Source organism: Oncorhynchus mykiss, chromosome 8, assembly GCF_057628025.1.
Source record: "Oncorhynchus mykiss isolate SJ-2025 chromosome 8, ASM5762802v1, whole genome shotgun sequence".
NCBI lineage: Eukaryota > Metazoa > Chordata > Actinopteri > Salmoniformes > Salmonidae > Oncorhynchus > Oncorhynchus mykiss.
This window is the reverse complement of record NC_143029.1, coordinates 27365739-27392448: the sequence shown is the minus strand read 5'-3', so window position 1 is coordinate 27392448 and position 26710 is coordinate 27365739. Positions and strand designations below refer to the sequence as shown.

General features: G+C 39.3%; 1 protein-coding gene across 1 annotated transcript; it reads right to left on the bottom strand.

Moving 5' to 3' along the window:
• Positions 1-8342: 8342 nt before the first annotated feature.
• On the bottom strand, positions 8343-21934 carry ppm1ab (protein phosphatase, Mg2+/Mn2+ dependent, 1Ab). The gene is made up of 3 exons (XM_090243065.1): positions 21704-21934; positions 16801-17711; positions 8343-13599 (listed from the first exon to the last, which is right to left on the bottom strand). Exons 2-3 carry the CDS (start codon positions 17686-17688, stop codon positions 13459-13461), a joined length of 1029 nt encoding a protein of 342 aa, XP_090099191.1. The 5' UTR covers positions 17689-17711; positions 21704-21934; the 3' UTR covers positions 8343-13458.
• Between the last annotated feature and the right edge of the window lie 4776 nt (positions 21935-26710).

Here is a 26710-nt window from a genome sequence, read left to right as displayed (position 1 = left end):
CTGTTGTGCAAATGGAATAGACAACAGGTGGAAATTATAGGCAATTAGCAAGACACCCCCAATAAAGGAGTGGTTCTGCAGGTGGTGACCACAGACCACTTCTCAGTTCCTATGCTTCCTGGCTGATGTTTTGGTCACTTTTGAATGCTGGCGGTGCTTTTACTCTAGTGGTAGCATGAGACGGAGTCTACAACTCAGGTAGTGCATCTCATCCAGGATGGCACATCAATGCGAGCTGTGGCAAGAAGATTTGCTGTGTCTGTCAGCGTAGTGTCCAGAGCATGGAGGCGCTACCAGGAGACAGGCTAGTACATCAGGAGACGTGGAGGAGGCCGTAGGAGGGCAACAACCCAGCAGCAGGACCGCTACCTCCGCCTTTGTGCAAGGAGGAGCAGGAGGAGCACTGCCAGAGCCCTGCAAAATGACCTCCAGCAGGCCACAAATGTGCATGTGTCTGCTCAAGCGGTCAGAAACAGACTCCATGAGGGTGGTATGAGGGCCCGACGTCCACAGGTGGGGGTTGTGCTTACAGCCCAACACCGTGCAGGACGTTTAGCATTTGCCAGAGAACACCAAGATTGCCAAATTCACCACTGGCGCCCTGTGCTCTTCACAGATGAAAGCAGACTGTCCAGGAGTTGGCGGATGCTTTAGTCCAGGTCTGGGAGGAGATCCCCCAGGAGACCATACGCCACCTCATCAGGAGCATGCCCAGGCATTGTAGGGAGGTCATACAGGCACGTGGAGGCCACACACACTACTGAGCCTCATTTTGACTTGTTTTAAGGACATTACATCAAAGTTGGATCAGCCTGTAGTGTGGTTTTCCACTTTAATTTTGAGTGGGACTCCAAATCCAGACCTCCATGGGTTGATACATTTGATTTCCATTGATCATTTTTGTGTGATTTTGTTGTCAGCACATTCAACTATGTAAAGAAAAAAGTATTTAATAAGAATATTTCATTCATTCAGATCTAGGATGTGTTATTTTAGTGTTCCCTTTACTTTTTTGAGCAGTGTATTTACCCAAAAAATATATGGGGGATTGGAAATTATGCAGACAATTACATTGATGGAACCAATATTCTTTACGCAATATTTAGCTGATCCACCCCTTAAAAAAAAAGTTTTTTAAAAGACTGAAAATAAAATCCATATTAATTTCCCACTTTTACAAGTCATAATACAAAAGCCTGACATTTCTAGACAGCTCAGAAACCCCTCTGTCGAATAATATTATTTTTGGACAGCTGCGTCATTACACCCCACAAAATGACATCACTGCCGAGGTTCCTCGTGTGGGCGTTCCTTATAAAATGTATTTCGCAGCTCAGCCTGTTCATCTCACACATGATGTGTAAGTGACATGATACTACGTCATACTTCCGGGGTCATCTCCCAGGTCTTTCGAATGGGCTTCAAGATTATATAATCAAATTCATGAAAACACTATCATTTGAGATTTACAGTGGGTTTCAACATTATTGACACCCTTAATAAAGATGAGCAAAACCGACTAATTAAAAAAATAGCTCAAATACTGAGCTACAGGTAACTGCCAAAATAATGGAAACACTTGAGTAAATGAGGGATGAAGTATAATTGTAAGCAGGCGCTTCCACACAGGCGTGGTTCCTGAGTTAATTAAGCAATTAACATCCAATCATGCTTTGGGTCATGTATAAAAATGCTGGGCAGGCGATTATTTTGGTTACCATAGCTATATAGCCATAGCTATATGATGACAATGCCCCCATCCACAGGGAACGAGTGGTCACTGAATTGTTTATTTAAGCCATATTACATGGCCATCTCAGTCACCAGATCTCAACCCAAACACTTATGAGAGATGCAGCATTTTTCTACCACCATAGCCGTGGGAAGTAGGTGTAACGGATGTGAAATGGCTAGCTAGTTAGCGGTGGTGCGCACTAAATAGTGTTTCCAATCGGTGACGTCACTTGCTCTGAGACCTTGAAGTAGTGGTTCCCCTTGCTCTGCAAGGGCCGCAGCTTTTGTGGAGCGATGGGTAACGATGCTTCGTAGGTGACTGTTGTTGATGTGTGCAGAGGGTCCCTGGTTCGCACCCGGGTATGAGCGAGGGGACGGTCTAAAGTTAGACTGTTACATAGGGTTGCTGAGGGTGCTGCAGCAACCAAGTCAGATATTTTTTTAGAGCTTATCCGATTGGTCAAAACACCAATTCATAATTGAAAAAAATTGGGCTGCCTTAGACTTTTGACCCATCTGACCAGCTCTGAAAAAGACTTGATGTGAAAAGAGCTGATGTGATTGGTCAAAAGACCAGTTAGCGGAAAAAATGTCTGAATTGGGCTGCCTGTTAAAATGCAGGCAAAACACAGCAACGCTGACATCCCTGAGCAGTTTCTATTTTCTCCTGCAGCTCAGTTAGGATGGTTAGCCAGATCCTCACAGCATGGCCGCAGGAAGATGTTTTGGGTTGGTAGTGCTTATCAGGGGATGCTGCAGCTAAGCCTCACAGTGCCAGGGTGACATGATACGCCATCCACAGATGAATTACCGTACCTGACCAAGCTTAAAGGAATATTCCATTTGGAATTTTTTTGTAACCTCCCCTAATCTGTGTAAATTGGAAATGTACATTTTACAACAAAGACAACATGGACACGACCAGCGCTATATTTGATCTCAGAATGTTCAGTAAATAACTTTATTCCAATCATAGCAAACATCTAAAAATGACATCACATTTGTCTACATTTCTGATATTTGGATATACAAGTTCAAATAAATCCTTCAAACTAACTTTTAAGACCTTGGAATGAGCTTTCTGAAAACATCACCATCTTACATATATAGCTATAGACAACACAGTCTGTATAGATGGCAGATAACATCTTACAAATGTTAATCATGTTCAATGAAAAGACTGCCTATTTCCTTTAGTGCTAAAAAGAGTTCATGACACAGAACCATTAATGGGTTTGTTCACTTACTTTTAGGCTGTTGTTTATTGACCCAGACAGATTTAAATACATAGTTGGGTATTTCGTTTGTTTCAGCAACCTCTGACTAGCGTTTTAGAATTTCCAAAAAAACTACTGCTTTTCCTAGGTAAAGCATTATTCAACAAAAACGATTTAACCAAAACGCATCCAATCTAATCACTGTTCCCAATTGCTCTATCAAACACGACCTAACTGGAAGTATTGCTAACAGAGATTTGATTGGAGGAGAATGAAATCAGGTAGAAACTGCATTTAAGCCAATTCTTATGAAAAACAGATGTCTGAAGTACATTATATATGATATACTAAACCCAAATATTATATTATTACATACATTTAAATAATACTCCTAAAGGTCTATGATGTTAAAAAAAAAAAAAAAAAAAACTGGCACATAGCACTTTATGTCAAGTAAAATAATAAAATAACTTGAGATTGTAAATAAAAAATAAATGCTTACTTATGTGCCAGTGGCTGGTCAGGAAGAACACATTTTATTTTGGATTATGATAAGGAAAGAGCATTAATGTTTTCTGCATTTCTTATTCAAAAATGAATAACAGATCCCTTATAAAGAGTAGGAGAGGGGATCTGAAAGGACTAAGTGATCGTAGATCACTAGTCCTACTCAGAGACGTGGCTGTTATATTTCATGTCATCCTGTCCTCTGTTATTTGTGTAGTAGGCCTACTACTGCGGAGCCTGTGTTTTTTTCAACCACTCCAAACAAGAAGGGAAAATACATCTCTTATTATTATTATTCACAATGATAAAATGTTGCAGAGTGCACATACAGTATAAAAACTGTTTGGGTTGATCGACAACAGCCTAGAGAAGTGTAAAAAATCATACAAATGTGTAATTTTGGTGAAACTAACCCTGAACAATGCTGCAGTAGATGCGTACCAATCAAGACAGTTTTATTTAAGACAACAATAATAACAAAGCAAACAGCCTAATCAATTTCTTTCTTTGCATTAGTCGTGCTTTAAAAAATAAATGTATATATTTTGTGTAACTGAGTGCATGGACAGTCTACTATGAGTGCGAATGCAGGATACATAAATTATATTAATAAATACATTACATTAAATTCAATGAGTTATTGCTCAGAGGCATGTATAGGCCAATATGCAGCTAGCCATGTTCTAAATGAGGTAGGCCTAATTGCAGTCATAACAACAATCCCTTTGCTACGCACTAGATAGAAACCGTGGGAATGTGGCACCATCATTGTGCTAGTTGGTACATAGGATAAAACATTGATATGACAGCTTCCAAGAGCAACCAATCCATTTACACCATAGATCTCCAAAAAACACTGGCCAGCTTCAATGCTACAACATTTGCAAAATGGGATAAACACTAATAGCTCAATGAGCATGGTCCCAAGAACCAATGGGCTGGGACAGAGCCAGAACACACGTGGGTGAAGCAGAGTTTTGAAAATGTGTCATACTCTGATCGGTTAGAGATGATCCAATCACCAATTTATTTTTAACAACACTCCTCATTTAGACATCACCACAAACAACGTCAAAGATGGCAGTCTCAGACTGAAGTATGCAGCAAATTATAAGGCAGCTGAAGAATTCTGATTTGGTCGTCAGGCAAAATATTGGTACCATTGACTTACATTGGATTTGTGCCACAAATGCTCAAAAGTTAGCATTTGGAAACAGTGGCCAGGTAAACAAAACTAAAGCAAGGATAGCTGTCGAACCTTGTCCATAGACTGATCACAGGTTAAGGAAACCTATATCATTTTGTAATTTGGGCAAACTATCCCTTTAAGTTAAATGGAGCATTGTGTGTCACCTCTTTCTTATGCTTCTCTAATGAGAGTTTTGAGCAATGTCTGGCATTTTCCATGCACCAGTATCACAGATGGAACAATGAGACAGATATATAAATGTGAAGCATCCGCTTAGTGAGAGGAAGCCCAGTGGCAGGCAGTGGGAGAAGATGGAACGAAATGGATTTTGTCCGGCATTCTGCTAATTTTCTAATCGGTGAAACATTTGATCTCAATACAGTTTTCTGTTCCCAAAAGTAGAATCTACTATGAACAGAGTGGACAAAGTTTTTTTTAGACTTTTACCCTTTGCCAAAATAAAAAATAAAGTGTTCTCGAAGGACTGCAAAGACGAATTGAGTTATTGCACACGCGCACTTCACAGTGTAGGCGTTCCCTAACGGAAATACGCTAATTCATGCTAGAATGCGCCAATAGGATCTCGCTAGCTCATGCTTGGCTCTGCCCACCTCCTTGCTTGTTCTGCCCACTATGACTCATTTGTTCCCATTTGAAACGACGTGCTGTGGTCTACCTTGGTTTAGTTATAAAAAAATCTTTGCCGGTATGCTCAGAACCAAAACATCATTACTCTACAATATACATGCATTCAGATGACAAGATAAATGCTCAATCTGGTACAGTCCAGAAGTAGTCTGATTAATGAGGCTGCTCAAAGTTCGACTTAATATAGAAATAATACTGAAAGAAGATGAGTTAACTTAAAATAAAAGATTTGGGAACCCCTGAGGTAGGCAACACAAATGTAAGCTAATGTTAAATCAGTGATGGAATTACAATCAATGTCAAACTGCAGTCTTGTAACACACAGGGCAGTTAAACAACATTCCTCTTAGTCTGATCTGTGAGTCTTGCTCTGACCTGAATATGGGACTGGAATGGGAACAGGAACTGGTGAGTAAAGTGAAGGGAGAACATAAATTAAGGATCTGTATCCAACTTTGTAAAGGCCAGGTGGTATATCCATGCGACTGACACTTCTCCCTCCCTGTGCTATCAACGTTCCCTCCGTTACTACTGCCTTTCTGAACTGCCTCGACACCTTGGCCTATCAGCTGTGGAAGACCATCGCCAAGTCAAGACCTGCCACTGCAAGAACCCTGCAAATCATGCCTGAAATGAAAGGCCTCTCTGAAAATTAGCTTTCCTGGCAATGACCAAAACAAAGAAGTTAGAATAGCCTAATGAATGAAACTAACATCCATTTCTCACTGGTCAGCCAATTACAACTGCTCTTGGACATGACAGTCCTCCCATTTTTACCTGCCCTGCAGCATCCCTAAAGCCTGGGAGGTTTTATGATAAGCTGACTGTGATCAAAACCAACAAAGCCCCAGGTTCCGACGGTATGCCATAGCAGATCCTCCAAGAATTTACCTGCGAGTTGAGCCAACCCATCTCTGACATCCTCAACATATCATTCCAGCAGGGGAATTCCTCTCCCAGTGGAAGACATCACGGTCGAGCCAATCCCAAAAGATACACCCCCTGTCAGTCGACCAACAAAACAAAGGTGTAACAAAACCTTACATTTTTCGTTATGATAAAGACAGACAGTTGTGCTAAGCTCATCATACTCTTTAAGAACCAATGGGTACATAACAAGAATTTAAATAACCGCAAACAGCTTTCCAAATCCCAAACTGTAGCTTTAGATGCTCCCAGGCTATTTACTTATTTTTCTTTGTATTGTTAGAATAAGTCCCTTGTCTGCCCCTTCATCAATGTATTTATATAGGCCTATGCCATTTGTATGGTCATGGATTTCCGTTTGTTTTAGAATAGGGGTGTAAATTAACTTTGACTAAATCATGCAGGTGAGGGTTATTGTGTTCAGTGCAAAAACTAAACGCTATCAAGATAGAAACACAGTCTTTGCAACAGGTTGAAACTATTAACTTTGTTAAATCGTGCAGTTGGTACCATGCATGCCAATGTACTACACTTCATGAATATATATAGAATTTTTACTTTAAGATTGGGGACCAAGACGTTCATTCAAAAGGTAAAGTAGCCAAATGATGCACAGTTGACGTCAAACTGGAGAGGAAATTACGATTTTCATTATGGTTGCCTGACATGCAAAAGTTCAACTCAGTGTTTCCCCTAGGACTTTTTTCAGCAGTGGTGGCCGTGGCCAATGGCGTGGTTTTAGAGGCCCTCCAATTAGCCGCAGAGATAGCATTTAGCTTTTTTTAAAACACATTTTCACCAATTAAACACATTTTGTCATGGGGCCCGTGAGAAAATGTACAGTTTTAAAGTTAATTTCCTGCAAATATACAAATGTTTTATACACATTTGTTCATATGCTATCGGAGTGACTCAAACATTACAAGTAAATCAATGGCGGCCCCATTCCATGACATTATTTGAATTTTAGATTCTTCCTGACTGTCTAGTTATACTTTTGGTGATTGTTAGTTCTCAAAGATTATCTCATAAACAAATACACTGAGTGTACAAAACATTAGGAATCGCTTCCTAATATTGAGTTGCACCCCCTTTTGCCCTCAAAACATCCTCAATTCATCGGGGCATGGACTCTACAAGGTGTCGAAAGCGTTCCACACGGATGCTGGCCCATGTTGACCCCAATGCTCACCACAGTTGTGTCAAGTTGGCTGAATGTCCTTTGGGTGGTGGACCATTCTCAATACACACGAGAAACTGTTGAGCGTGGAAAAACCCAGCAGCGTTGCAGTTCTTGACACACTCAAACCGGTAAACATGGCACCTATTACCATACCATGTTCAAAAGCACTTACATATTTTGTGTTGCCTATTTACCCTCTGAAGGGCACACACACAATCCATGTCTCAATTGCCTCGTCAGTGGGAAGAGCATGTTTTGTACAATTACTGTATATTGCTCCATTATATTTTTTACATACTTCATATCTCGCATTGGTCATTTAAGTTAACACTGAAAATGTTCTAGCATCCCAAAATTATTTCAAATAAAAATACAAATATTCTAGTATTTATTTTTTTGCAGTGGCGACCACGAATGCATATAGGGGAAACACTGATTTAACTTCAAAGCAAACCAGCAGACATACAGATACCAATGTAGAAATATAGCATCAGTCTCTGTGACACATTTTAATTGCTTAATTTCTCTTAAAAACACAAAGTTGCAAATCTTTTAAAGGGACAATTCAAGATTTTGGCAATTAAACCTTTTTCTACTTACCCAGAGTCAGATGAACTCATGGATACCATTTGATTGTCTCTGCATGCAGTTTGAAGGAAGTTTAAGGTATTTTCTGGAATTTGCAGAGGATGTGAGTGGAGTGAGTAGTGGAGTGTGTATAATTTCGCAGAAGCATATTTTAAAAATGCTCAGGTACCGCTCATCAACAAGCTCTGGACATGCTCTGCCCAGCATTTTTTATTTCCTTTATCACTGTTCTTTTAATAAGACATATTCTATTGTATTTATTAAGCCTACCCCACCACTACAATATAGCCTACTTCAAAACCAAATGGTACATAGTTACAAAAGTAGATGGGATGTTTGCTAAGTGATCTTTCTTTTTTTCTGTGAGCGCTGAGTGATTGTTTTTTACGGAGTGGGGAAATGACATTGTGTGCTGGCACAGTGTGCAAATACTACTTTGTGAGCGATGATTGGTATTTCCAACCGCTCAATTCTGCTCACATACTCTGATGCAGAGACATAAAAATTGTATCCATGAGTTGCTTCTGGGTAAAAAATAATAATAATACTTTTTTTTTAAATGGCTTAATTGCCAACATCTTGAAATATCACCCCTAGAGAAAAAAAAGTGTTTGACAAACTTGTCGTTCTTGTGCAAATAAAATGGATGACTAAGTCAAACATATGCATGCAGAACAAGGTAGCCTGCTACACACTAAGGCAAAGGAATGACACACTAGTGCATTCATTGTCTTAATAAGAAGTATAGGACAAGACACAGCCAAACACCTCTGATCAACCTTTCAGACATTGTAATATTTGTTTGTTCTAAGGTTGGCATAAGTGGTATGTGAGGCAAGAATTTGTATTTTTGCTCCAGGAGGTGCTGGTTCAAACTGCTAGGGGAACTTTATTTATTTTGTATTTTTTCTGAAATAATAACTTGCTTTCATCAGGGAAGGGTTCTAAATTTGCAAAAATGTAATTAACTTAAGGTGAAAAAGTATATAAATACAGGGCACATCAAGTTGTGTTACCTTTTAGTAATACATTGTGTTTGCTATTCAGTGAAAAAGCAAATTATTATTGCTCAAAATATTAGATCATTAATAAGGACATTTTAAAACAAGGCCCAACAATCACCAAAGAAAGTGAAGGCCCACTATTGAAAGAGTAATGCAACTATTTGTTTACGCTTGCTGTTATTTATTAAATCACTTAAAGCAATCTCTGGCCTAATATAGAGTGCCTATGGAAAGTTCTCAGACCCATAGACTTTTTCCACATTTTGTTACATCCTTATTATAAAATGGATTATATAAATCAAAATCCTCAGCAATCTCCACACAATACCCCATAATGACAAAGCGAAAACAGATTTTTAGCAAATTCATTAAAGATTAAAATAACTGATATCACATTTACATTAGTAGTCAGACCCTTTACTGAGTACTTTGTTGAAGCACCTTTGGCAGAGATAACAGCCTTGAGTCTTCTTGGGTATGACGCAACAAGCTTGGCACACCTGTATGTGGGGAGTTTCTCCCATGCTTCTCTGCAGATAATCTCAATTTCTGTCATGTAGGAAAGGGAGCGTTGCTGCACAGCTATTGTCAGGTCTCAATTTCTTCAACCTCATGGCATGGTTTTTGCTCTGACGTGCACTGTCAAATGTGGGACCTTATATAGACAGGTGTGTGCCTTTCCAAACCATGTCCAATCAATTGAATTTACCACAGGTGGGCTCCAAGGATGATCATGGAAACAGGATGCACCTCAGCTCAATTTCGAGTCTCAGAGCAAAGGGTCTGAATACTAAGATATGAGTTAAATTTTTTAAAATGAATTTGCAAACATTTCTAAAAACCTGTTTCCGCTTTGTCATTATGGGGTATAGTGTGTAGATTTTTAAAATCAATTTTAGAATAAGGCTGTAATGTAACAAAATGTGGAAAAACTCAAGAGGTCTGAATACTCTCCGAAGGCACCGTATACTCTACACTTATCCAAACTGAAATTCGGACAATTAATTTAGAATTAAAGGCACATGCTTTTAAATGGAATTACTGGAGACTGAAAGCACAATTGTATACAAAAGTATTTGAGCAAATGTATGGCCATCAGAGGGCAGACATTAAAAGAGGGAGTTAAAAAGTTCATAGCTAGATACATGTATGCCTGAGTTCAACGGCACTTGGCCCGAAGATAGTCAAAAATGGCAAAACTACATAGTAAGAAAAAGCTAGCTCCAATTAATGTTTTTGTAAGCATTTTCTTCTGGGAGTTTATTTTTAATTGACCTTCCTCAAATGACATGCTATGATTTATAACATGATAATATGACAGCATGTAGGCTAAAATTAAGACTTCAGAATAGATAGCCACAGGGAAAACCATACAGAACAATATTTGATTTCAAGAATTTCCCTGCCATCGAGTAGCCGTGCAGCTTTTAAAATAGCTGAGACACGCCTTTGGCGCATGAGAATGCGCACATACGCTACTTTTTGCATTTATTTGTAAATACCCTGTGTAATTAAATATCTGTACAGAGACTTTTGAATATGTGCTAGAGGGGAAAAACATGTGAATGCATGCATCCATAATGACATCCAGCATTACATTTATTATGAGGTCAGTAACTCTTAAAACCAAAGTTTAGCCTACTGTCTGTATTTAATGTTTTAATTGTGTTAAATTGAACGCAGTATAGGTGTCACAGAAGTTCAGTGATGCAGGCTCTATTATTGTTAAAGGATAAGGTCACTTTTGTTTTTTTTCACCAAATCTGTATTTTGGATGTAAATGACATGTTATAGAAGTACCCTGACACTTTTTTTTTTTTGCAATTTACTTGTTATTAAGAAACTTACGCCACCAGCGATATAATTCCTCATGCTCATTCAGCAATTGCAGGGACATGATAAAACATGAACAAAGGCTCCCACACCTAACGACTTGTTTTTTAAAATGATATGAGCAAAACATATTCCACTTTATTTGGAATGGCAAGCCAGACAAAATTAAAGGCCTATTTATATAATGAATATTCGGAGGGCAGAAATTATTAAATATTAAAGCATTGGACCTCTCACTAAAGGCTTCAGTCATACAAAAACTATTCTTAAATCCAAACTGGTTCTCTAGCAGATTAGTAAGAAATAGTTCACCCAGAGTTCAATAACGGCCTTTTTCCCTTCATTCACATTACAACCTCTCACTTTCGGTTATTTGAAAATGAAATCTCCAAAATAATTATATTTTTAAAACAAGCAATATAAAGCTGGTTGAAATTTCAGCTTAATCCACCAGAAAAGACACACCAAATATTATGGTTAAACTCAAATGTACTAATTGATTTAAAAATATATAATCTTTGTAAATTATATAATAAATAGGACTGGTGTAGTTGTCACACATGCAGTTAACAAACAATATATGTAAATGTCTGCTCTATCCAAAATTACAAACAACTGATTGCAGCATTACCCCAAAAATGTTGTAAAGGGGAGAAGGTACAAAACGTGTCTGTCAGTCCTGCATTAAAGACCAAAATTGTCTAAAGAAAATTCTGATAAATAAAAGCGTGTATCAGTTTCATTTATGGACAAAAAAATGGACAGCTGCGCCATACAGGTTTCAAAATAGCTTGGAGGAGATTTTCTATGTACCGATTCTATGGCACGTGGTCTATGAACTGATACACAAAATGACACCAGATTAAAAACATTGTTTTTCAATGTAAATTATTATACAACAATTTTGCAACCAATAGAATGTTATATGTATGGGGGATACACAAATCGCAGCTCTGCAGATTTTGCTGCGAAGAGTCATTCATAATCATTAGATTACTTGTTTTGGTACTGCCCACATGGAGCTTGTTTTTGGTTGCAGGGTCTGGAATGGCAGAAAAATTGCAACATTTAATTGGAGCCAACTCTGCAAATAGCACTGCTGGGTGTTTGAAAAGTCAGAGTCAATAGTCCTTTCTCTTTGCTTATTTGAGCTGTTCTTACCATAATATGGTATTTTACCAAATTGGGCTATCTTCTGTACACCACCCCTACCTTGTCACAACACAACTGACTGGCTCAATCGCATTAAGAAGGAAATAAATTCCACAAATGAACAAGGCACACCTGTTAATTGAAATGCATTCGAGGTGACTACCTTATGAAGTTGGTTGAGAGAATGCAAAGAGTGTGCAAAGCTGTCATCAAGGCAAAGGGTGGCTACTTCGAAGAATATAAAATATATTTTGAATCGTTTAACACTTTTTTGGTTCGTACATGATTCCATGTGTTATTTCATTAGTTTTGATGTCTTCACTATTATTCTACAATGTAGAAAATAGCACAAAAAAAAGAAAAACCCTTGAATGAGTAAGTGTGTCCAAACTTTTGACTGGTACTATATATATTTACAAAAAATATATATGGGGGATTGGAAATTATGCAGACAATTACATTGCTTGAAACCACAATATATCTGCAATATTAAAGCTGATTAAAGCAGTAAAGTGACTATGCGCAACATTACATTCTCCAGCGATACTTCTGTGTAGCCCGCACATGCGCACGCGGAAAAGTACAGCTCGAGTCACACAACATGGAATATAACGTTGCGGATAAATTTCGGAATGACACAATTGCATGTGTATAACATCTAAAGACCTGCATCACTATACGGCGTCACTTTTAAAAGGACGTATTTGGGTGTTTTTGGAGCCTTTGTTCATGTTTTATCATGCCCCTACAACTGCTGAACAAACATGAGGAAGTATAATCACTGGTGGGACATGTTTCTCAAAACCAAATTAATTTATTTTATTTTATAGTGTCTCAGCGCTTTTTTAACATTAACGTACATCCAAAACACAGATTTGGTAAAAAATAAAAAATAAAAAAAAGTGAACCTTTCTTCATGTATGTAGTAATATAACCTGCCCAGTAGATGGCAGGGTTTACACATATTCAAAGCACAGGTAATCTAGATTCTTAACATTTTCATATGTAGATCAGAATGGTCCTTTCCTACCTATTTCAGAAACACTGGCCAAAAAAATCTGTTGGATTTATATGATCCTGGAATGCAAAATAAGGGATTACAGAATCCGTATCATTCTGATCAAGATTAAATGTTTTGAAAAACCGGGTCCAGAAGATACAATATTGAGCTTGCTTCATTGGAAAAGCTGTGAGAAAAAAATACATTTTGACAATGAATATGATTTATATATATGTATATATGTTAAGCATTCTAAAGTTAACATTTGCTAAATTTCCCTAGAGGACATTTTAAGTCCAGGATAAACCATATTAAAAAGTATGTTGCCTATAAAGACACTCAAGTGCCTTCACACTTAAAATTGGGGTTCTGTGAGTACTTTTATATTTAGTTTCTGTTTTGGTAAGTAATAAGTACTACCATAAGTTTACGCAACAACAATAGGTGTCTCGCTCTTTTGAAATGTGTAACATAACTCATTTCTTTTTAGATGCTCCACCTTCTACCCTGCTCTGCAGGTACTTATCCAGCTCTGCCTGTCTCTTCACAGCTTCTTGCGAGATCTTGGGAGCACCTGGGAAACACACCAGCACCACACTCATGTTGTCCCGGCTTCCCTGTTCAGAGAGGAGAGTTGAGCAGAGGAAATGCAAGTTATACATTTTGCTATAAAACATGATTTTGTAAAAACTCTGAAATTATGCTTATTTGAGTGGATTTACATGGACATACTGTATGTAGCGTGAACAAAATCACAAGACGTCTCTTGAACGCTTTCAATTGACCCTTCTCCAAGCCCCGCCCCAGAATTTTGGACAACCAATCGTAGCGCTCTAAAGGATAGCAACGACTGACACCTCAGACAAGCTCACATTTGAATGGCATGAAAGCCAGAGAGGGCTATGGCAACAAACAAAAAAATCCTCAAAAAATGTACATTTGAATTGCTAAATAATTTAACAGTGCACCAGGAGTACTTGCTACTGTGATTCTTGAAAAGCAGAGCCTGCAGAGAGTATTGTTTTCAAATTTGAAATTATACATTTGTTACATTATTTGCTAGCTCAGCTGGTCTCATTGACAACATGTTGATACGCTAGTTAGCTAGCCACGTAATATAACTTTTCTCAAAATGTTAGCTAGCTAAGTTAGCAATGTTATGAATACAACTCCCATCTGCTATCGACATACAACACGATTTGAGAGCACTAGTTAGCTCCAAAAGTGGTTAGAGCTTTGACTGAATGCTTACAGTGAATTACGAAGCTATTCAGTGGCAAGTTACCGTGAAGCAACTTTAATGACAGTCCACCACAACTTACAAAAGACTTTCCTGATTAGCAAGGGGTAGTTTGCGTTTAATTTCTTTGTGTATTAGAAACACAGTTTCATCAGTGTTTGAATGGGGAATTGGGCTTCCTGCTGGACATCTAATTTGATATCTGATTTTTAAAAGTATTGAAATTGAAGCTGGCAAAAACTTGAATTTATCTTGATAGCTGTGTGAGGTACCATTAACTATCTGTGCTTGACTGTCTGGCTGATTTACAATCATTATTTAACTGAGCCATTTACACTGAACAAAAATATAAACGCAACATGTAAAGTGTTGGTCCCATGTTTCATGAGCTGAAATAAAAGATCCCAGAAATGTTCCATATGCACAAAAAGCTTATTTCTCTCAAATGTAGTGCACAAATTTGTCTACATCCCTGTTAGTGAGCATTTCTTTGCCAAGATAATCCATCCACCTGACAGGTGTGGCATACCAAGAAACTGATTAAACCGTATGATCATTACACAAGTGCATCTTGTGCTGGGGACAATAAAAGGCCACTAAAATGTGCAGTTTTATCACACAACACAATGCCACAGATGTCTCAAGTAGAGGGAGTGTGCAATTGGCATAGTGAATGCAGGAATGTCCACCAGAGCTGTTGCCAGAGAATTTAATGTTAATTTCCCTACCATAAGCCGCCTCCAACATTGTTTTAGAGAATTTAGCAGTACGTCCAACCGGCCTCACAACCGCAGACCAGGTGTGTGGGTGAGCGGTTTGATGATGTCAACGTTGTGAACAGCATGCCCCATGGTGGAGGTGGGGTTATGGTATGGGCAGGCATAAGCTATGGACAACGAACACAATTGCATTTTATCAATGGCAATTTGAACGCACAGAGATACTGTGACAAGATCCTGAGGCCCATTGTGAGGACAATTTTTTAGATGCATATCTGTATTCCCAGTCATGTGAAACACATAGATTAGGGCCTAATGAATTTATTTCAATTGACTGATTTCCTTATATGAACCGTAACTCAGTAAATTCTTTGAAATTGTTCCATGTTGCACTTATATTTTTGCTCAGTATACTAAAAAACAATACAGTCTGCAGCAAATCACAAAGTCGTTTTGTAGTCTAGTCACTAAACCTCGAGTCGAGTCCCTATGGTTAAGTCCGAGTCGAGTCCAAGTCTTAGTCACCAATGGTTGAGTCACGAGTCCAGTCAAGAGTCCCTATGGCTGAAGTCCAGTCCCAGTGCTCGAGTCCTGGTCCAAGTGCTCAAGTCTGAGTGACTTGGTCTGAGTTTTGAAGTTCGACGTGGTTCCGGTCTCTTCTATTTTTCTGTTACATATTTGACATTGCGCCACAATCTTTGCACCATCGGTTGAAAAACGTTTGAAAGCTAAACTAATGATTTGGCGTGCTTTAGACATATTTGGCCTTTTGGTTACTGCTGTTTTTTTGCTCGCTCGTACTGCCGTGTTGCTGTCTCGATGCTCGTCTGTTGCTAGATTCGCGCCTCTATTGATTTGGCTCGGATTTGGTATAAGAAATCTACCAGAACTTACTAGTATCCGGCTGGTTGGAAGATTTTCATTAAAGCATTGAAGTAACGCAAATATTTTTCTCCTGCTGGCCAATGGTCATAATTGCCTGCAATATGCAATAGCTTATGAAACAAATACGTCCTTCATACACAAGCTCACACACATTATATTTTTTATATAATGTTGAAGTTATGTCAAGTTATGTCAAATCAATAATGATGTTTTGAAGGGATGAATGGTCTCTAAACAGAATTGGCTATTGCTCCTGTTAGATTTACCAGATTACTATTTACATTAATTGTAACATGCTATCAGCTACTTTTTTGTAATCGGCAACTGATATGTGTGTTTTTTAATGCAGAGGGAAAACTAACAGGAGTCCTGTCAGAAACTGTCTATGGTATGCAGGTGGGAAATTGGAAGGGTAGAGTGAGACAACAAATTCAAAGACAGCCTACTTTTCTATACTCAAGGGGGGAGAGAGACAGACTGTTGTTTTACTATTAAACTCAATACTATTGTTTTCAATTTCGTAAAACAGTTTGTATTTCTTAACCAGGCAAAGATATATAGTAGGCTGGTGCCTGGTGGTTGCGGGAAGCAAAAGAGTAGCTTGCGCGATGTGTAGCTTTTGATCGAAGGCGGAGCGAAGCCTGCCTGTCTGCAAACACACATTGCTTGCTTGCCCCACAGCTCACCAGCTGATGTGGGCTGTGTGTGGCGCATCCTTCCCACTGCTAGAGAACAGAACCCTCACTCCACCCAGTAGTGCTAATATTCTGCTTATCATAGTAGCCTATCCAGTTCAAGTGCAAATACAAGTGACAAGAAGTCATAAAAATCCAGGAAAACTCTTGGACTTGAGTTGGCCCATAGTGTTCCATCTCTGGGAAATATGCTGTAGTAGCCAATTCAACAGCAAAGCACACTTAAGTAAACTATTCAAATCTCCTCTCCATTGTAAAATCTTATCTAGCTGACCTTACCTTGTATAAACATGTGTCAACAATCTCATTGCACACTCTCTCCAAGTCCTCTGTCACCTCTAGACGTAAACGCACAAAGTCACATAGCTCCTCATTGGCCATCACGTCCCAGATGCCATCACACGCCAAAACCACAAACTCGTCCTCCGCCTCAGATCTTTCAATCTCATACACCTCTGGCTCAGGCGACACAAGCTGCTCTGTGGGGCCCTTGCCATGTACACATTTATAGTCAAAGTCACCAAGGGCCCGAGACACAGCTAGCGAGCCATTAACACGTTGAATCATGACAGAGCCACCGGCATTCTGGATGCGCTCCTTTTCCAATGGATTGCTGGGCTTGTGATCCAGCGTAAAGAAATGGACCCGGCCTCCCCTGCTGAGGAGTGCCCGTGAGTCGCCACAATTAATGAAGTACATGTGGCGAGGTGAGATCATGACTCCCACTGCAGTAGAGCCGCTGCGGTCCGCACCATGCTTACGCTCCGAGATAGCTCGCATCTGCTCATCAATCTGCAGGAAGCCAGTGCGAATGCCACTCTTCACACTCTCCACTGATGGCTCGGGTCCATGCCTGTCCAGAATTGCCCTGCCCCCCTCTTCTCCACCTCCTGGTCCTGCACCCCCACCCCTGAAATCTGGGTTGCTGGTGATGTGCTCTAGCAAGTGCTCGCAGCAGTAGCGGGCCACCTGAGAGCCAGCATGGCCATCATACACGGCAAAAAAGGACCAGGGGTTGAGGCCATGGGGCAGGCCAATGACAGCCGTGTGTGTATCCTCCATCTCTACCCGCCAGCCCTGCATGCTGCTAAGGCCATATCGTAGGCCGTTTCCTTCTCCGTGGGCATTGAACTTCTCCATCTTTGGCTTGTCCAAAAATGCCCCCATTTCTTTTTTTGGGTAGCTTTATCCTATAAAATGACAACAAGAAAAATGTGCTAATCAATTAAGTTGCCTTTGCAGAACAATCAAAAAAATTTAAGTGATCATGTTTGTAACTATTTCTTTCCTATGACTGTCTAGGCCAGAGGACAGATTTACTTTTGTGGTAGCACAAACATTATTTCTTCTTTGCCTAGAAGGCAATTACTGCTGAGCAAAAATGTGTCAGTAAACATCTGTCTAACGATTAACATGCAGTAAACTAAGCATGTAATAGTTTTGATGTGTGCGCAATGTTAATGCACAGCACAATCACATTCTTCTCTTTCTACTGACAACGGTCTGTAAATCAAACATTCAATGGAACACTGTCATTCCACGTTCACGTAGTCTGATTAAACAGGCTGTAATACAAAATTAATTGGTACAGTGTATACAGCCTGAAACGAATGCCTGCAAAATCATATAAATGTTTCTTACAAGCCAGAATGTTGAATAAAATTACATTTAAACTTACTCTTCTGGTTGTCTTTGCGGTTTGCCCTTCAACTGCCCAAAATTTTGGACAAAATATTCACAGGAAAGTATTGTATAGTTTTACATTGGATATTTGTTTTCCTCTCGCCAATAGATATTGAACCAAGCATGCCATGACAATGGTATATTCTGATTCAGGGGAGGCTGGAGAACAATCCACACATTCTTTGTTTTGAATTTAAAAACATTTTGAAGATTGAAAAAGGTTGCTTGTTCTCCATCCTCTCCTGATTCAGAATATACCATTTTCATTGTCTTGTCATGCTTGGTTCAAAAGCTATTAATTATAGAACCAAATATCAAACATTAAACCTTCTCTCATCAATAGCTAGTGAACCAAGCATGTCATGGCAATGAAAATGGTATATTCTGAATCTCTTCATATTTATACATTTTTTAAAATAAAAAAAGTCTGGATTGTTCGCCATCCTCCCGATTCAGAATATACCTTTTTCATTATCGTGGCATGCATGGTTCAATAGTTATAGATGGGTTAGCTGACATCACGAAAATGATGTGTGTGCTTCCAAGGGGCAGAAGTCAGCATGTTGTGATTCTGGATGGCCAGATTGCTAGCAAGAATGACAAGAAACTGCCATGTGGGGAATCGTATATTAAAAAAAATATATATATATTTAACTAGGCAAGTCAGTTAAGAACAAATTCTTATGACGGCCTACACCGGCCAAACCTGGACGACGCTGGGCCAATTGTGCGCCGCCCTATGGGACTCCCAATCATGGCCGGTTGTGATATAGCCTGGATTCGAATCAGGGTGTCTGGAGTGACGCCTCTAGCACTGAGATGCAGTGCCTTAGACTGCTGCGCCACTCGGCTTGATTAATCTTGTTATTGATAGCATGTCTTGTTTTGAGGTGTCTTGACTGATTTCAGGTCAATGCAAATATGGCTAAAATTCACTAGCTAGCTAACCAAAACCTGTAACGATGTACACTACATTACCAAAAGTATGTGGACACCTGCTAGCCGAACATCTCCTTTCAAAATCATGGGCATTAATATTGAGTTGGTCCCCCCTTTTATGCCATAATAGCCTCCACTCTTCTGGGAAGGCTTTCCACTAGATGTTGGAACATTGCTGCGGGGAATTGCTTCCATTCAGCAACAAGAGCATCAGTAAGATCGGGCACTGATGTTGGGCAATTAGGCCTGGCTCGCAGGCGGCGTTCCAATTCATCCCAAAGGCGTTCAATGGGGATAAGGTCAGGGAACTGCGCAGGCCAGTCTAGTTCTTTCACACCGATCTCGACAAACCATTTCTGTATGGACCTTACTTTGTGCACAGGGACATTGTCATGCTGAAACAGGAAAGGGCCTTCCCCAAACTGTGCCACAAAGTTGGAAGTACAGAGTAGTCAAGAATGTCATTGTATGCTGTAGCGTTAAGATTTCCCTTCACTGGAACTAAGGGGCCTAGAGGGAACCATGAAAAACAGACCATTATTCCTCCTCAACCAAATTTTAGTTGGCACTATGCATTGAGGCAGATAGAGTTCTCCTGGCATCCACCAAACCCAGATTAATCCATCGAACTGCCAGATGGTGAGGTATGATTCACTGCTCCAGAGTCCAATGGCAGCGACCTTTACACCACTACAGCCGAAGCTTGGCATTGTGATCTTAGGCTTGTGTGCGTCTGCTTGGCCATGGAAACCAATTTCATGAAGCTCCCGACTAACAGTTATTGTGCAGACGTTGCTTCCAAAGGCATTTTGGTGAATGTTGCAACCAAGGACAGACGAGTTTTACGAGTTACGCGTTTCAACACTCGACCGGTCCTGTTCTGTGAGTTTGTGTGGCGCTCCTAGACGTTTCCACTTCACAATAACAGCACTTAACGTTGACCAGGGCAGCTCTAGCAGGGCAGTAATTTGACAAACTGACTTGTTGGAAAGGTGGCATCCTATTATAGTGCCAAGTTGAAAGTCACTGAGCTCCAGTAAGGCCATTCTACTGCCAATGTTTGTCTTTGGAGATTGCATGGCTGTGGGCTTGATTTTATACAGGGTTTGGCAGAAATAGCCGAATCCTCTAATTTGAAGGGGTGTCCACATAGCTTTGTTAATATAGTTTATTTGAGAGACAAGTGCTCATTGTGCAAATGTATTTATGTTTTCAATAAACATTGGAGACTAAATAAAGCTCACATGTTGTCAACAATCTAAGCCAACCCCATCTGTTTTGCCCCATAGTTGCAAATGGCTCAGTTTTGTTGCTAAACAACCAACAGGTCTATTGACAAGATAAAAAATACTAACTTTACCTGGGTGCTGAACCAACCATTTACAGTGGGGGTCAAGAACTACAGGAAACATATGATCTCTGTAATTGCAAACAAAGGTTTCTGTACCAAATATTAAGTTCTGCTTTTCTGATGCATCAAATACTTATGTCATGCAATAAAATGCTAATTAATTACTTAAAAATAATACAATGTGATTTTCTGGATTTTTGTTTTAGATTCCATCTCTCACAGTTGAAGTGTACCTATGATAAAAAAATTACACACCTCTAGATACTTTGTAAGTAGGAAAATCTGCAAAATCGGCAGTGTATCAAATACTTGTTCTCCCCATTGTACCTAATGGCTCTCTAAAAAGTCAGGTAAACAATACTTTCCAGTAGATATTTTGTCTCAATTTTCAAGCAGCTGAAGGACAAACTGTACAGACCATTGGTAGAGAAAGTTTAAACGTAATTGTATTCAAAATGCTGTCTTGTAAGGGACATTAACACGATTTTGCAGGCATATGTTTCAGGCTGTGTATATAACAGCCTGTTTAATCAGACTACGTTCACAGCATCTTGAATGCACCGCTAGATAGGTGGAGGTTGATGGGAGATGGGTGGGATAAATGGATGAAGGGAAGTTGGAGGGATTTATGGATAAAAACGGGTTATAAATGTTTATGGATGTCAGGTTTGAGGGGTTAATGGATGGATAGAGATTGGAGGGATATGCTTGATGGATGACAAAGCTTCAGCATAGTTTAATAAGTAGCTAGCTATGATATTAAAACGGAATAACATAATATAGGCCTAGCATACACCTAGTGGAGTGTTCTTGATGAAACAAACATACTGATGATGTAATCAAATCAAGTTAAGAGTAACGTAGTTAGCGAACGTTAGCTAGCTAATGTTGCTTTCATCATGACTTGTAATGTATTGATAATTACATATATCAACAGTAATGCTTATTACTGTACCTAGCTTTGAGACTATTTCGAATGCATTTTGCCCCACTGCTTAGTAGCTCGCTAGCTACATTTGACTCTTGCATGGAAATATTACATCACAAGCTCTGTTTTGTCACAACGCCCCTAGCTAGCCGGTTAGCTAGCTATCTAACGTAAGTTAGTAAGTAACCTTACGTTGTAAGGTAGAGCTAGCAAGCTACCTTGGTTGGCATGCAACAACAAAGATGCTGCGTAACGCTAACTAAAATGAACTAGCTACTTACCAAATCCTCTAGTACCTATAGCTATAACGTTAGTGAACTCTGGCAGGTAAACAAACTGCTAACTTATTGGTTAAAAAGCTAGCTAAAGTAGAATCTGGAAAAACAGATAGTAGTGGAATACTGTGAATGAAACGCGACGTCAGTGCCTTGACCACCGTCAAGTGAGTAGCTTTAGCGACGAGGGGCAATAGTCTTCAGAATAAAAGTCCCACATTGAACCCAATGACGTATAACCCATTGTCCTACGTCAGATAATCTGCACTGAGAAGGTTTATGACTCATTTTGTTGCATCTTTATTGCATTGTATTCATGTAAGAAAAGACATCAGTAGATTTATAATTGAACACATTTAGGAATATCTTACACTATTGTGGAGAGGTGTACTGCTTGGATACTTTACCTACGATATAAATAAGATGAAACATTTTTATGTAATTAATTGTATTATTCTTTTGGCAAAATTTCATTTACACAAATGTACATTTACAAACAAAAAAAACACATTTTCTTACCTTACAAAAATTAATTGAACTGTATTTTAAGACATTTAAATACTCTACTAACAAAAAAGCTGTTAGAATTATAAGGTTCTTGTGTAATGTGATGTTGTACCCCCTAGCCCAATTGTCCATTGTATATTACTCATATATGCTTGTGTTCCCACATGTACTTCTTGTATTGATTTGTTGTTAAAGGCATGTAAAATAAATAAACATTTTAAGACCAATAATGAAAAATACAATGTGGAAACTGGTATGTTCAGAATATTGGCCTGTAAATGAAAAAAAAAGTGCTTTGTAAAGTAGCATTCAAAGTACTCGGTAGAGTCTGTACAACAGATACAGTGGCATGATTTGAATGGGTGATCATGTTGCCAATGAAACGGGTTGCCTCCATTCAAATGGAGGCATTCTGGAAAATCTGAAGAAAGAAGCTGTAGTTGGAGAAGGCTACTGTGGTCCAGTGTGCCATCTCACAATCATGTGGAGGAGGCTACAGCGTATCTCAAGGGAATTATTATGTGGAATATAATCAACGGACATAGGGGTTGATTCATTTCACGTCAGGGCAAATCAAGTCTGACATTTTTAAGTGGAAATTACAAACTTTAGAAGCTTTATAAATCCTTGAATACACTACAAGTTAGCCTAGCGTTGGTGCTCCTACAAACAGCCTACTACAGTATAGGCTAGTGGATCTATCAAATCAGGCTGGTTTAGACTCAAAATAATTAGCTAGTTTGTTAGTAATGCAGTAGTATAAAGCTGTCATTTACAATCAACAATGTAGTTATGAACACAAGTGGTCTGATTTGTTTTTGACAAGTAACAGAGTGAATGTTTAGTCCATTCACACTTTTCTGCTGATGGAATAATGCTTTACTGGTCATTAGTTGGCCAAAATTAGGCTACATGAAAAGTTATCAAAATATATTAACAGCATTACCTTTTTTTAACAGCATTAGTTATTTTTTGGCTGACTAAGGCTGTGCGCTTTTGTGGTCGACAGACAGCTGTATCATGCAGTCATGCTCAGGAAACTGCCAGAGCAACCCATGCAAGTAGACAGTTAAACAAACCAACCTGCACTTCTCCCAGGCCATCTGGGCTCGTGACATCAGAGCATTAATATAAAAAGTTAATATCTTTGTCTGTGAGTGATGGAAGAAAAATAGACTTCGGCTACAATTATTTGAATAATTCAATGGATGTTTTGTGCATTAAGGTGATTAAAGTGTCTTATTAGGAAGTTTGACTTCACTACAGGGTCATCTATAGGAATTCTCTTTTTGGGACAGAGTTCAGTTAAACTGCATTACCGAAGCTGGCCTGTAGGTACACTTCAAAGCGTCTTTCCAGATCAGAACCCTGGGGCCTTGCTAGAGAGATGACGTTTTGTTTTTACAAAGTTCTCACTGTCGCAGTGTGCGTCTGTCTATGTGTCATAGCAAATCATGCTGCAAGATAAGTCGCAGCAGACAATGCTCTCTAATGGGTTTAAAATTTGGGAAAATTGACAAGTGAATGCATGTGTGCATCTTCTAAATTCTGATTTTGCCCAAAACAGTGGTAGACTCGAGGGATCACTGTCTAACACATTAGCAAGTGGCCACTCGACTGCTCGAGTGTTAAGTTTGAGATTCAGCCTAAATCTTTTTTTTTTTAGGAATAGGCATAGAATTACTTCTAGAAATAAATTCCGTTGTAGCAAGTGAAGAGGGTTAATCCAAGTCTTTATACCTTTTAAAGGGTTAATAAATTATGTTTTGATCATCTGTAAGGTCTCCTCCTCAGGAGACCACTCTGTGTGTGTTAAAACCAGTTTTTTGAGTGTTGTGACCTGCAAACACTATCAGAAGGCAGATGCATCTACATTTAGACTCCCCTTGTCTGGATCCCACCGTGGTTATCTGGTTTTCTGAGAACACAAGGATGCCACAGACCTGAAGAAACCAGCTACCTGTCAGAAGATGCTTACACTCGTTCACATTTTTATGATTCTATACTTGTGATGAAAGGTCAAGTTTCTGTCAAACCCACTTCTGTTGTTGCCAGGGAAACTCACACAAGGAGGACTGGGAGAGGCTATATGAGGTACAGGATGTCTTAGACATTTTGCAGAACTTGGGGAGAACTATCATATACTGTTATTCTGTACTCTGTACCGACTTCTGCCTACAATTGTATTACTAAAGGAGTATCTTAATACTTAAACAAAGAGTATGTGTTTCCTTTCCATTAATAATGTATGTTTGATAATTATAAAGACCTGATCCTTTGTTGAAGAAATTGACCAACACAAGTCGGATAAGATAGTAAACATATAGTAAACACATAGTAAACATATGAACAGCAACATTGACACGTAAAGGATACAAATGCAAGATAAATGTGAGAGACGCATTTTTATTTTATTTAAGTCCTTAAGAGTCTATTGACACACATGTGCATCAATCTAAGTAACATAATAAAAAATATGTATATTTTGCATGGGCTGAGTCTCAATCCACTGCATCCACCTATGTCAGCCTTCTGCAGCTGCGGTGGAAAGTGATCGAGCTACAGCGGTGTTTGTCAGATCATGAGACATCCCGAAAATTGGTCTTCTCACAAAAATGTCTGTAGAGTCCGAATTGTTTGGGCTACAAACTAATACCCCACTATGAAAAAAAAAGTGTTAAACAAATCAAAATATATATAATATTTTAGATTCTTCAAAGTAGCCACCCTTTGCCTTGATGACAGCTTTGCATACTTTTGGCATTCTCTCAGACAGTTTCATCTGGAATGCTTTTCCAACCGTTTTGAAAGAGTCCCATATATGCTGAGCACTTGTTGGCTGCTTTTCCTTCACTCTGTGGTCCAACTCATCCCAAACAATCTCAATTGTGTTGAGGTCGGGTGATTGTGGAGGCCAGGTCATCTGATGCAGCACTCCATCACTCTCCCTCTTGGTCAAATAGCCCTTACACAGCCTGGAGGTGTGTTGGATCATTGTCTTGTTGAAAAATAAATGATAGTCCCACTAAGCGCAAACCAGATGGGATGGCGTAATGCTGCAGAATGCTGTGGTAGCCATCCTGGATAAGTGTGCCTTGAATTCTAAATAAATCACTGACAGTGTCACCAGCAACACACCCCCACACCATCACACCTCCTCCTCCACGCTTCACGGTGGGAACCATACACGCAGAGATAATCCGTTCACCTACTCTGCGTCTCACAAAGACACGGCGGTTGGAACCAAAAATCAACATTTGGACTCCTCAGACCAAAGGACAGATTTCCACTGGTCTAATGCCCATTGCTCGTGTTTCTTGGCCCAAGCAAGTCTCCTCTTCTTATTGGTGTCCTTTAGAAGTGATTTCTTTGCAGCAATTCGACCATGAAGGCCTGACTCACGCAGTCTCCTATGAACAGTTGATGTTGAGATGTGTCTGTTACTTGAACTCTTTGAAGCATTTATTTGAGCTGCAATTTCTGAGGATGGTAACTGTAATGAATTTATCCTCTGCAGCAGAGGTAACTCTGGGTCTTCCTTTACTGTGGCGGTCTTCATGAGAGCCAGTTTCATCACAGCGCTTGATGGTTTTGGGACTTTCAAAGTTCTTGACATTTTCCAGATTGACTGACCTACATGTATTAAAGTAATGATGTACTGTCATTTCTCTTCGCTTATTTGAGCTGTTCTTGCCATAATATGGACTTGGTCTTTTACCAAATAGGGCTATCTTCTGTATACCACCCCTACCTTGTCACAACACAACTCAACTAATTGGCTCAAACGCATTAAGAGGGAAAGAAATTCCACAAATTAACTTTTAACAAGGCACACCTGTCAATTGAAATGCATTCCAGGTGATTACCTCATAAACCTGGTTGAGAGAATGCCAAGAGCGTGCAAAGCTGTCATCAAGGCAAAGGGTGGCTACTTTGAAGAATCTCATGTATAAAATATATTTTTATTTGTTTAAGACTTTTTTGGTTACTACATGATTCCATGTGTTATTTTGTAGTTTTGATATCTTCACTATTACTCTACAATGTAGAAAATAGTAAAAAATAAAGAAAAACCTTGAATGAGTAGGTGTGTCCAAACTTTTGACTGGTACTGTACATGTTATGTACATGTAGGTAGGTGTACAATTATCTAGGCAACATGCACATGTAAGTAGAGATAAATGTGATTTGGCAATCAGGATAGATAAACAGAGTAGCCGCATCGTATGTGAAGGGTGTGTTTGTGTGTGAATGGTGGAGTGTCAGTGTAGTATGTGGGTAGAGTCCAGTGAGTGTACATAGAGCCAGTGCAAGTACAACAAAAAAGTGGGTAAATGAAAATAGTTTGGGTAGCCATTTGATTAACTGTTCAGAAGTCTTATGGCTTGGGGGTAGAAGCTGTTCAGGAGCCTTTTGGTCCCAGACTTGGCTCTCTGGTACCGCTTGCCGTCCGGCAGCAGAGAGAACAGTCTATGACTTGGGTGTCTTGAGTCTTTTTTTAGGGCC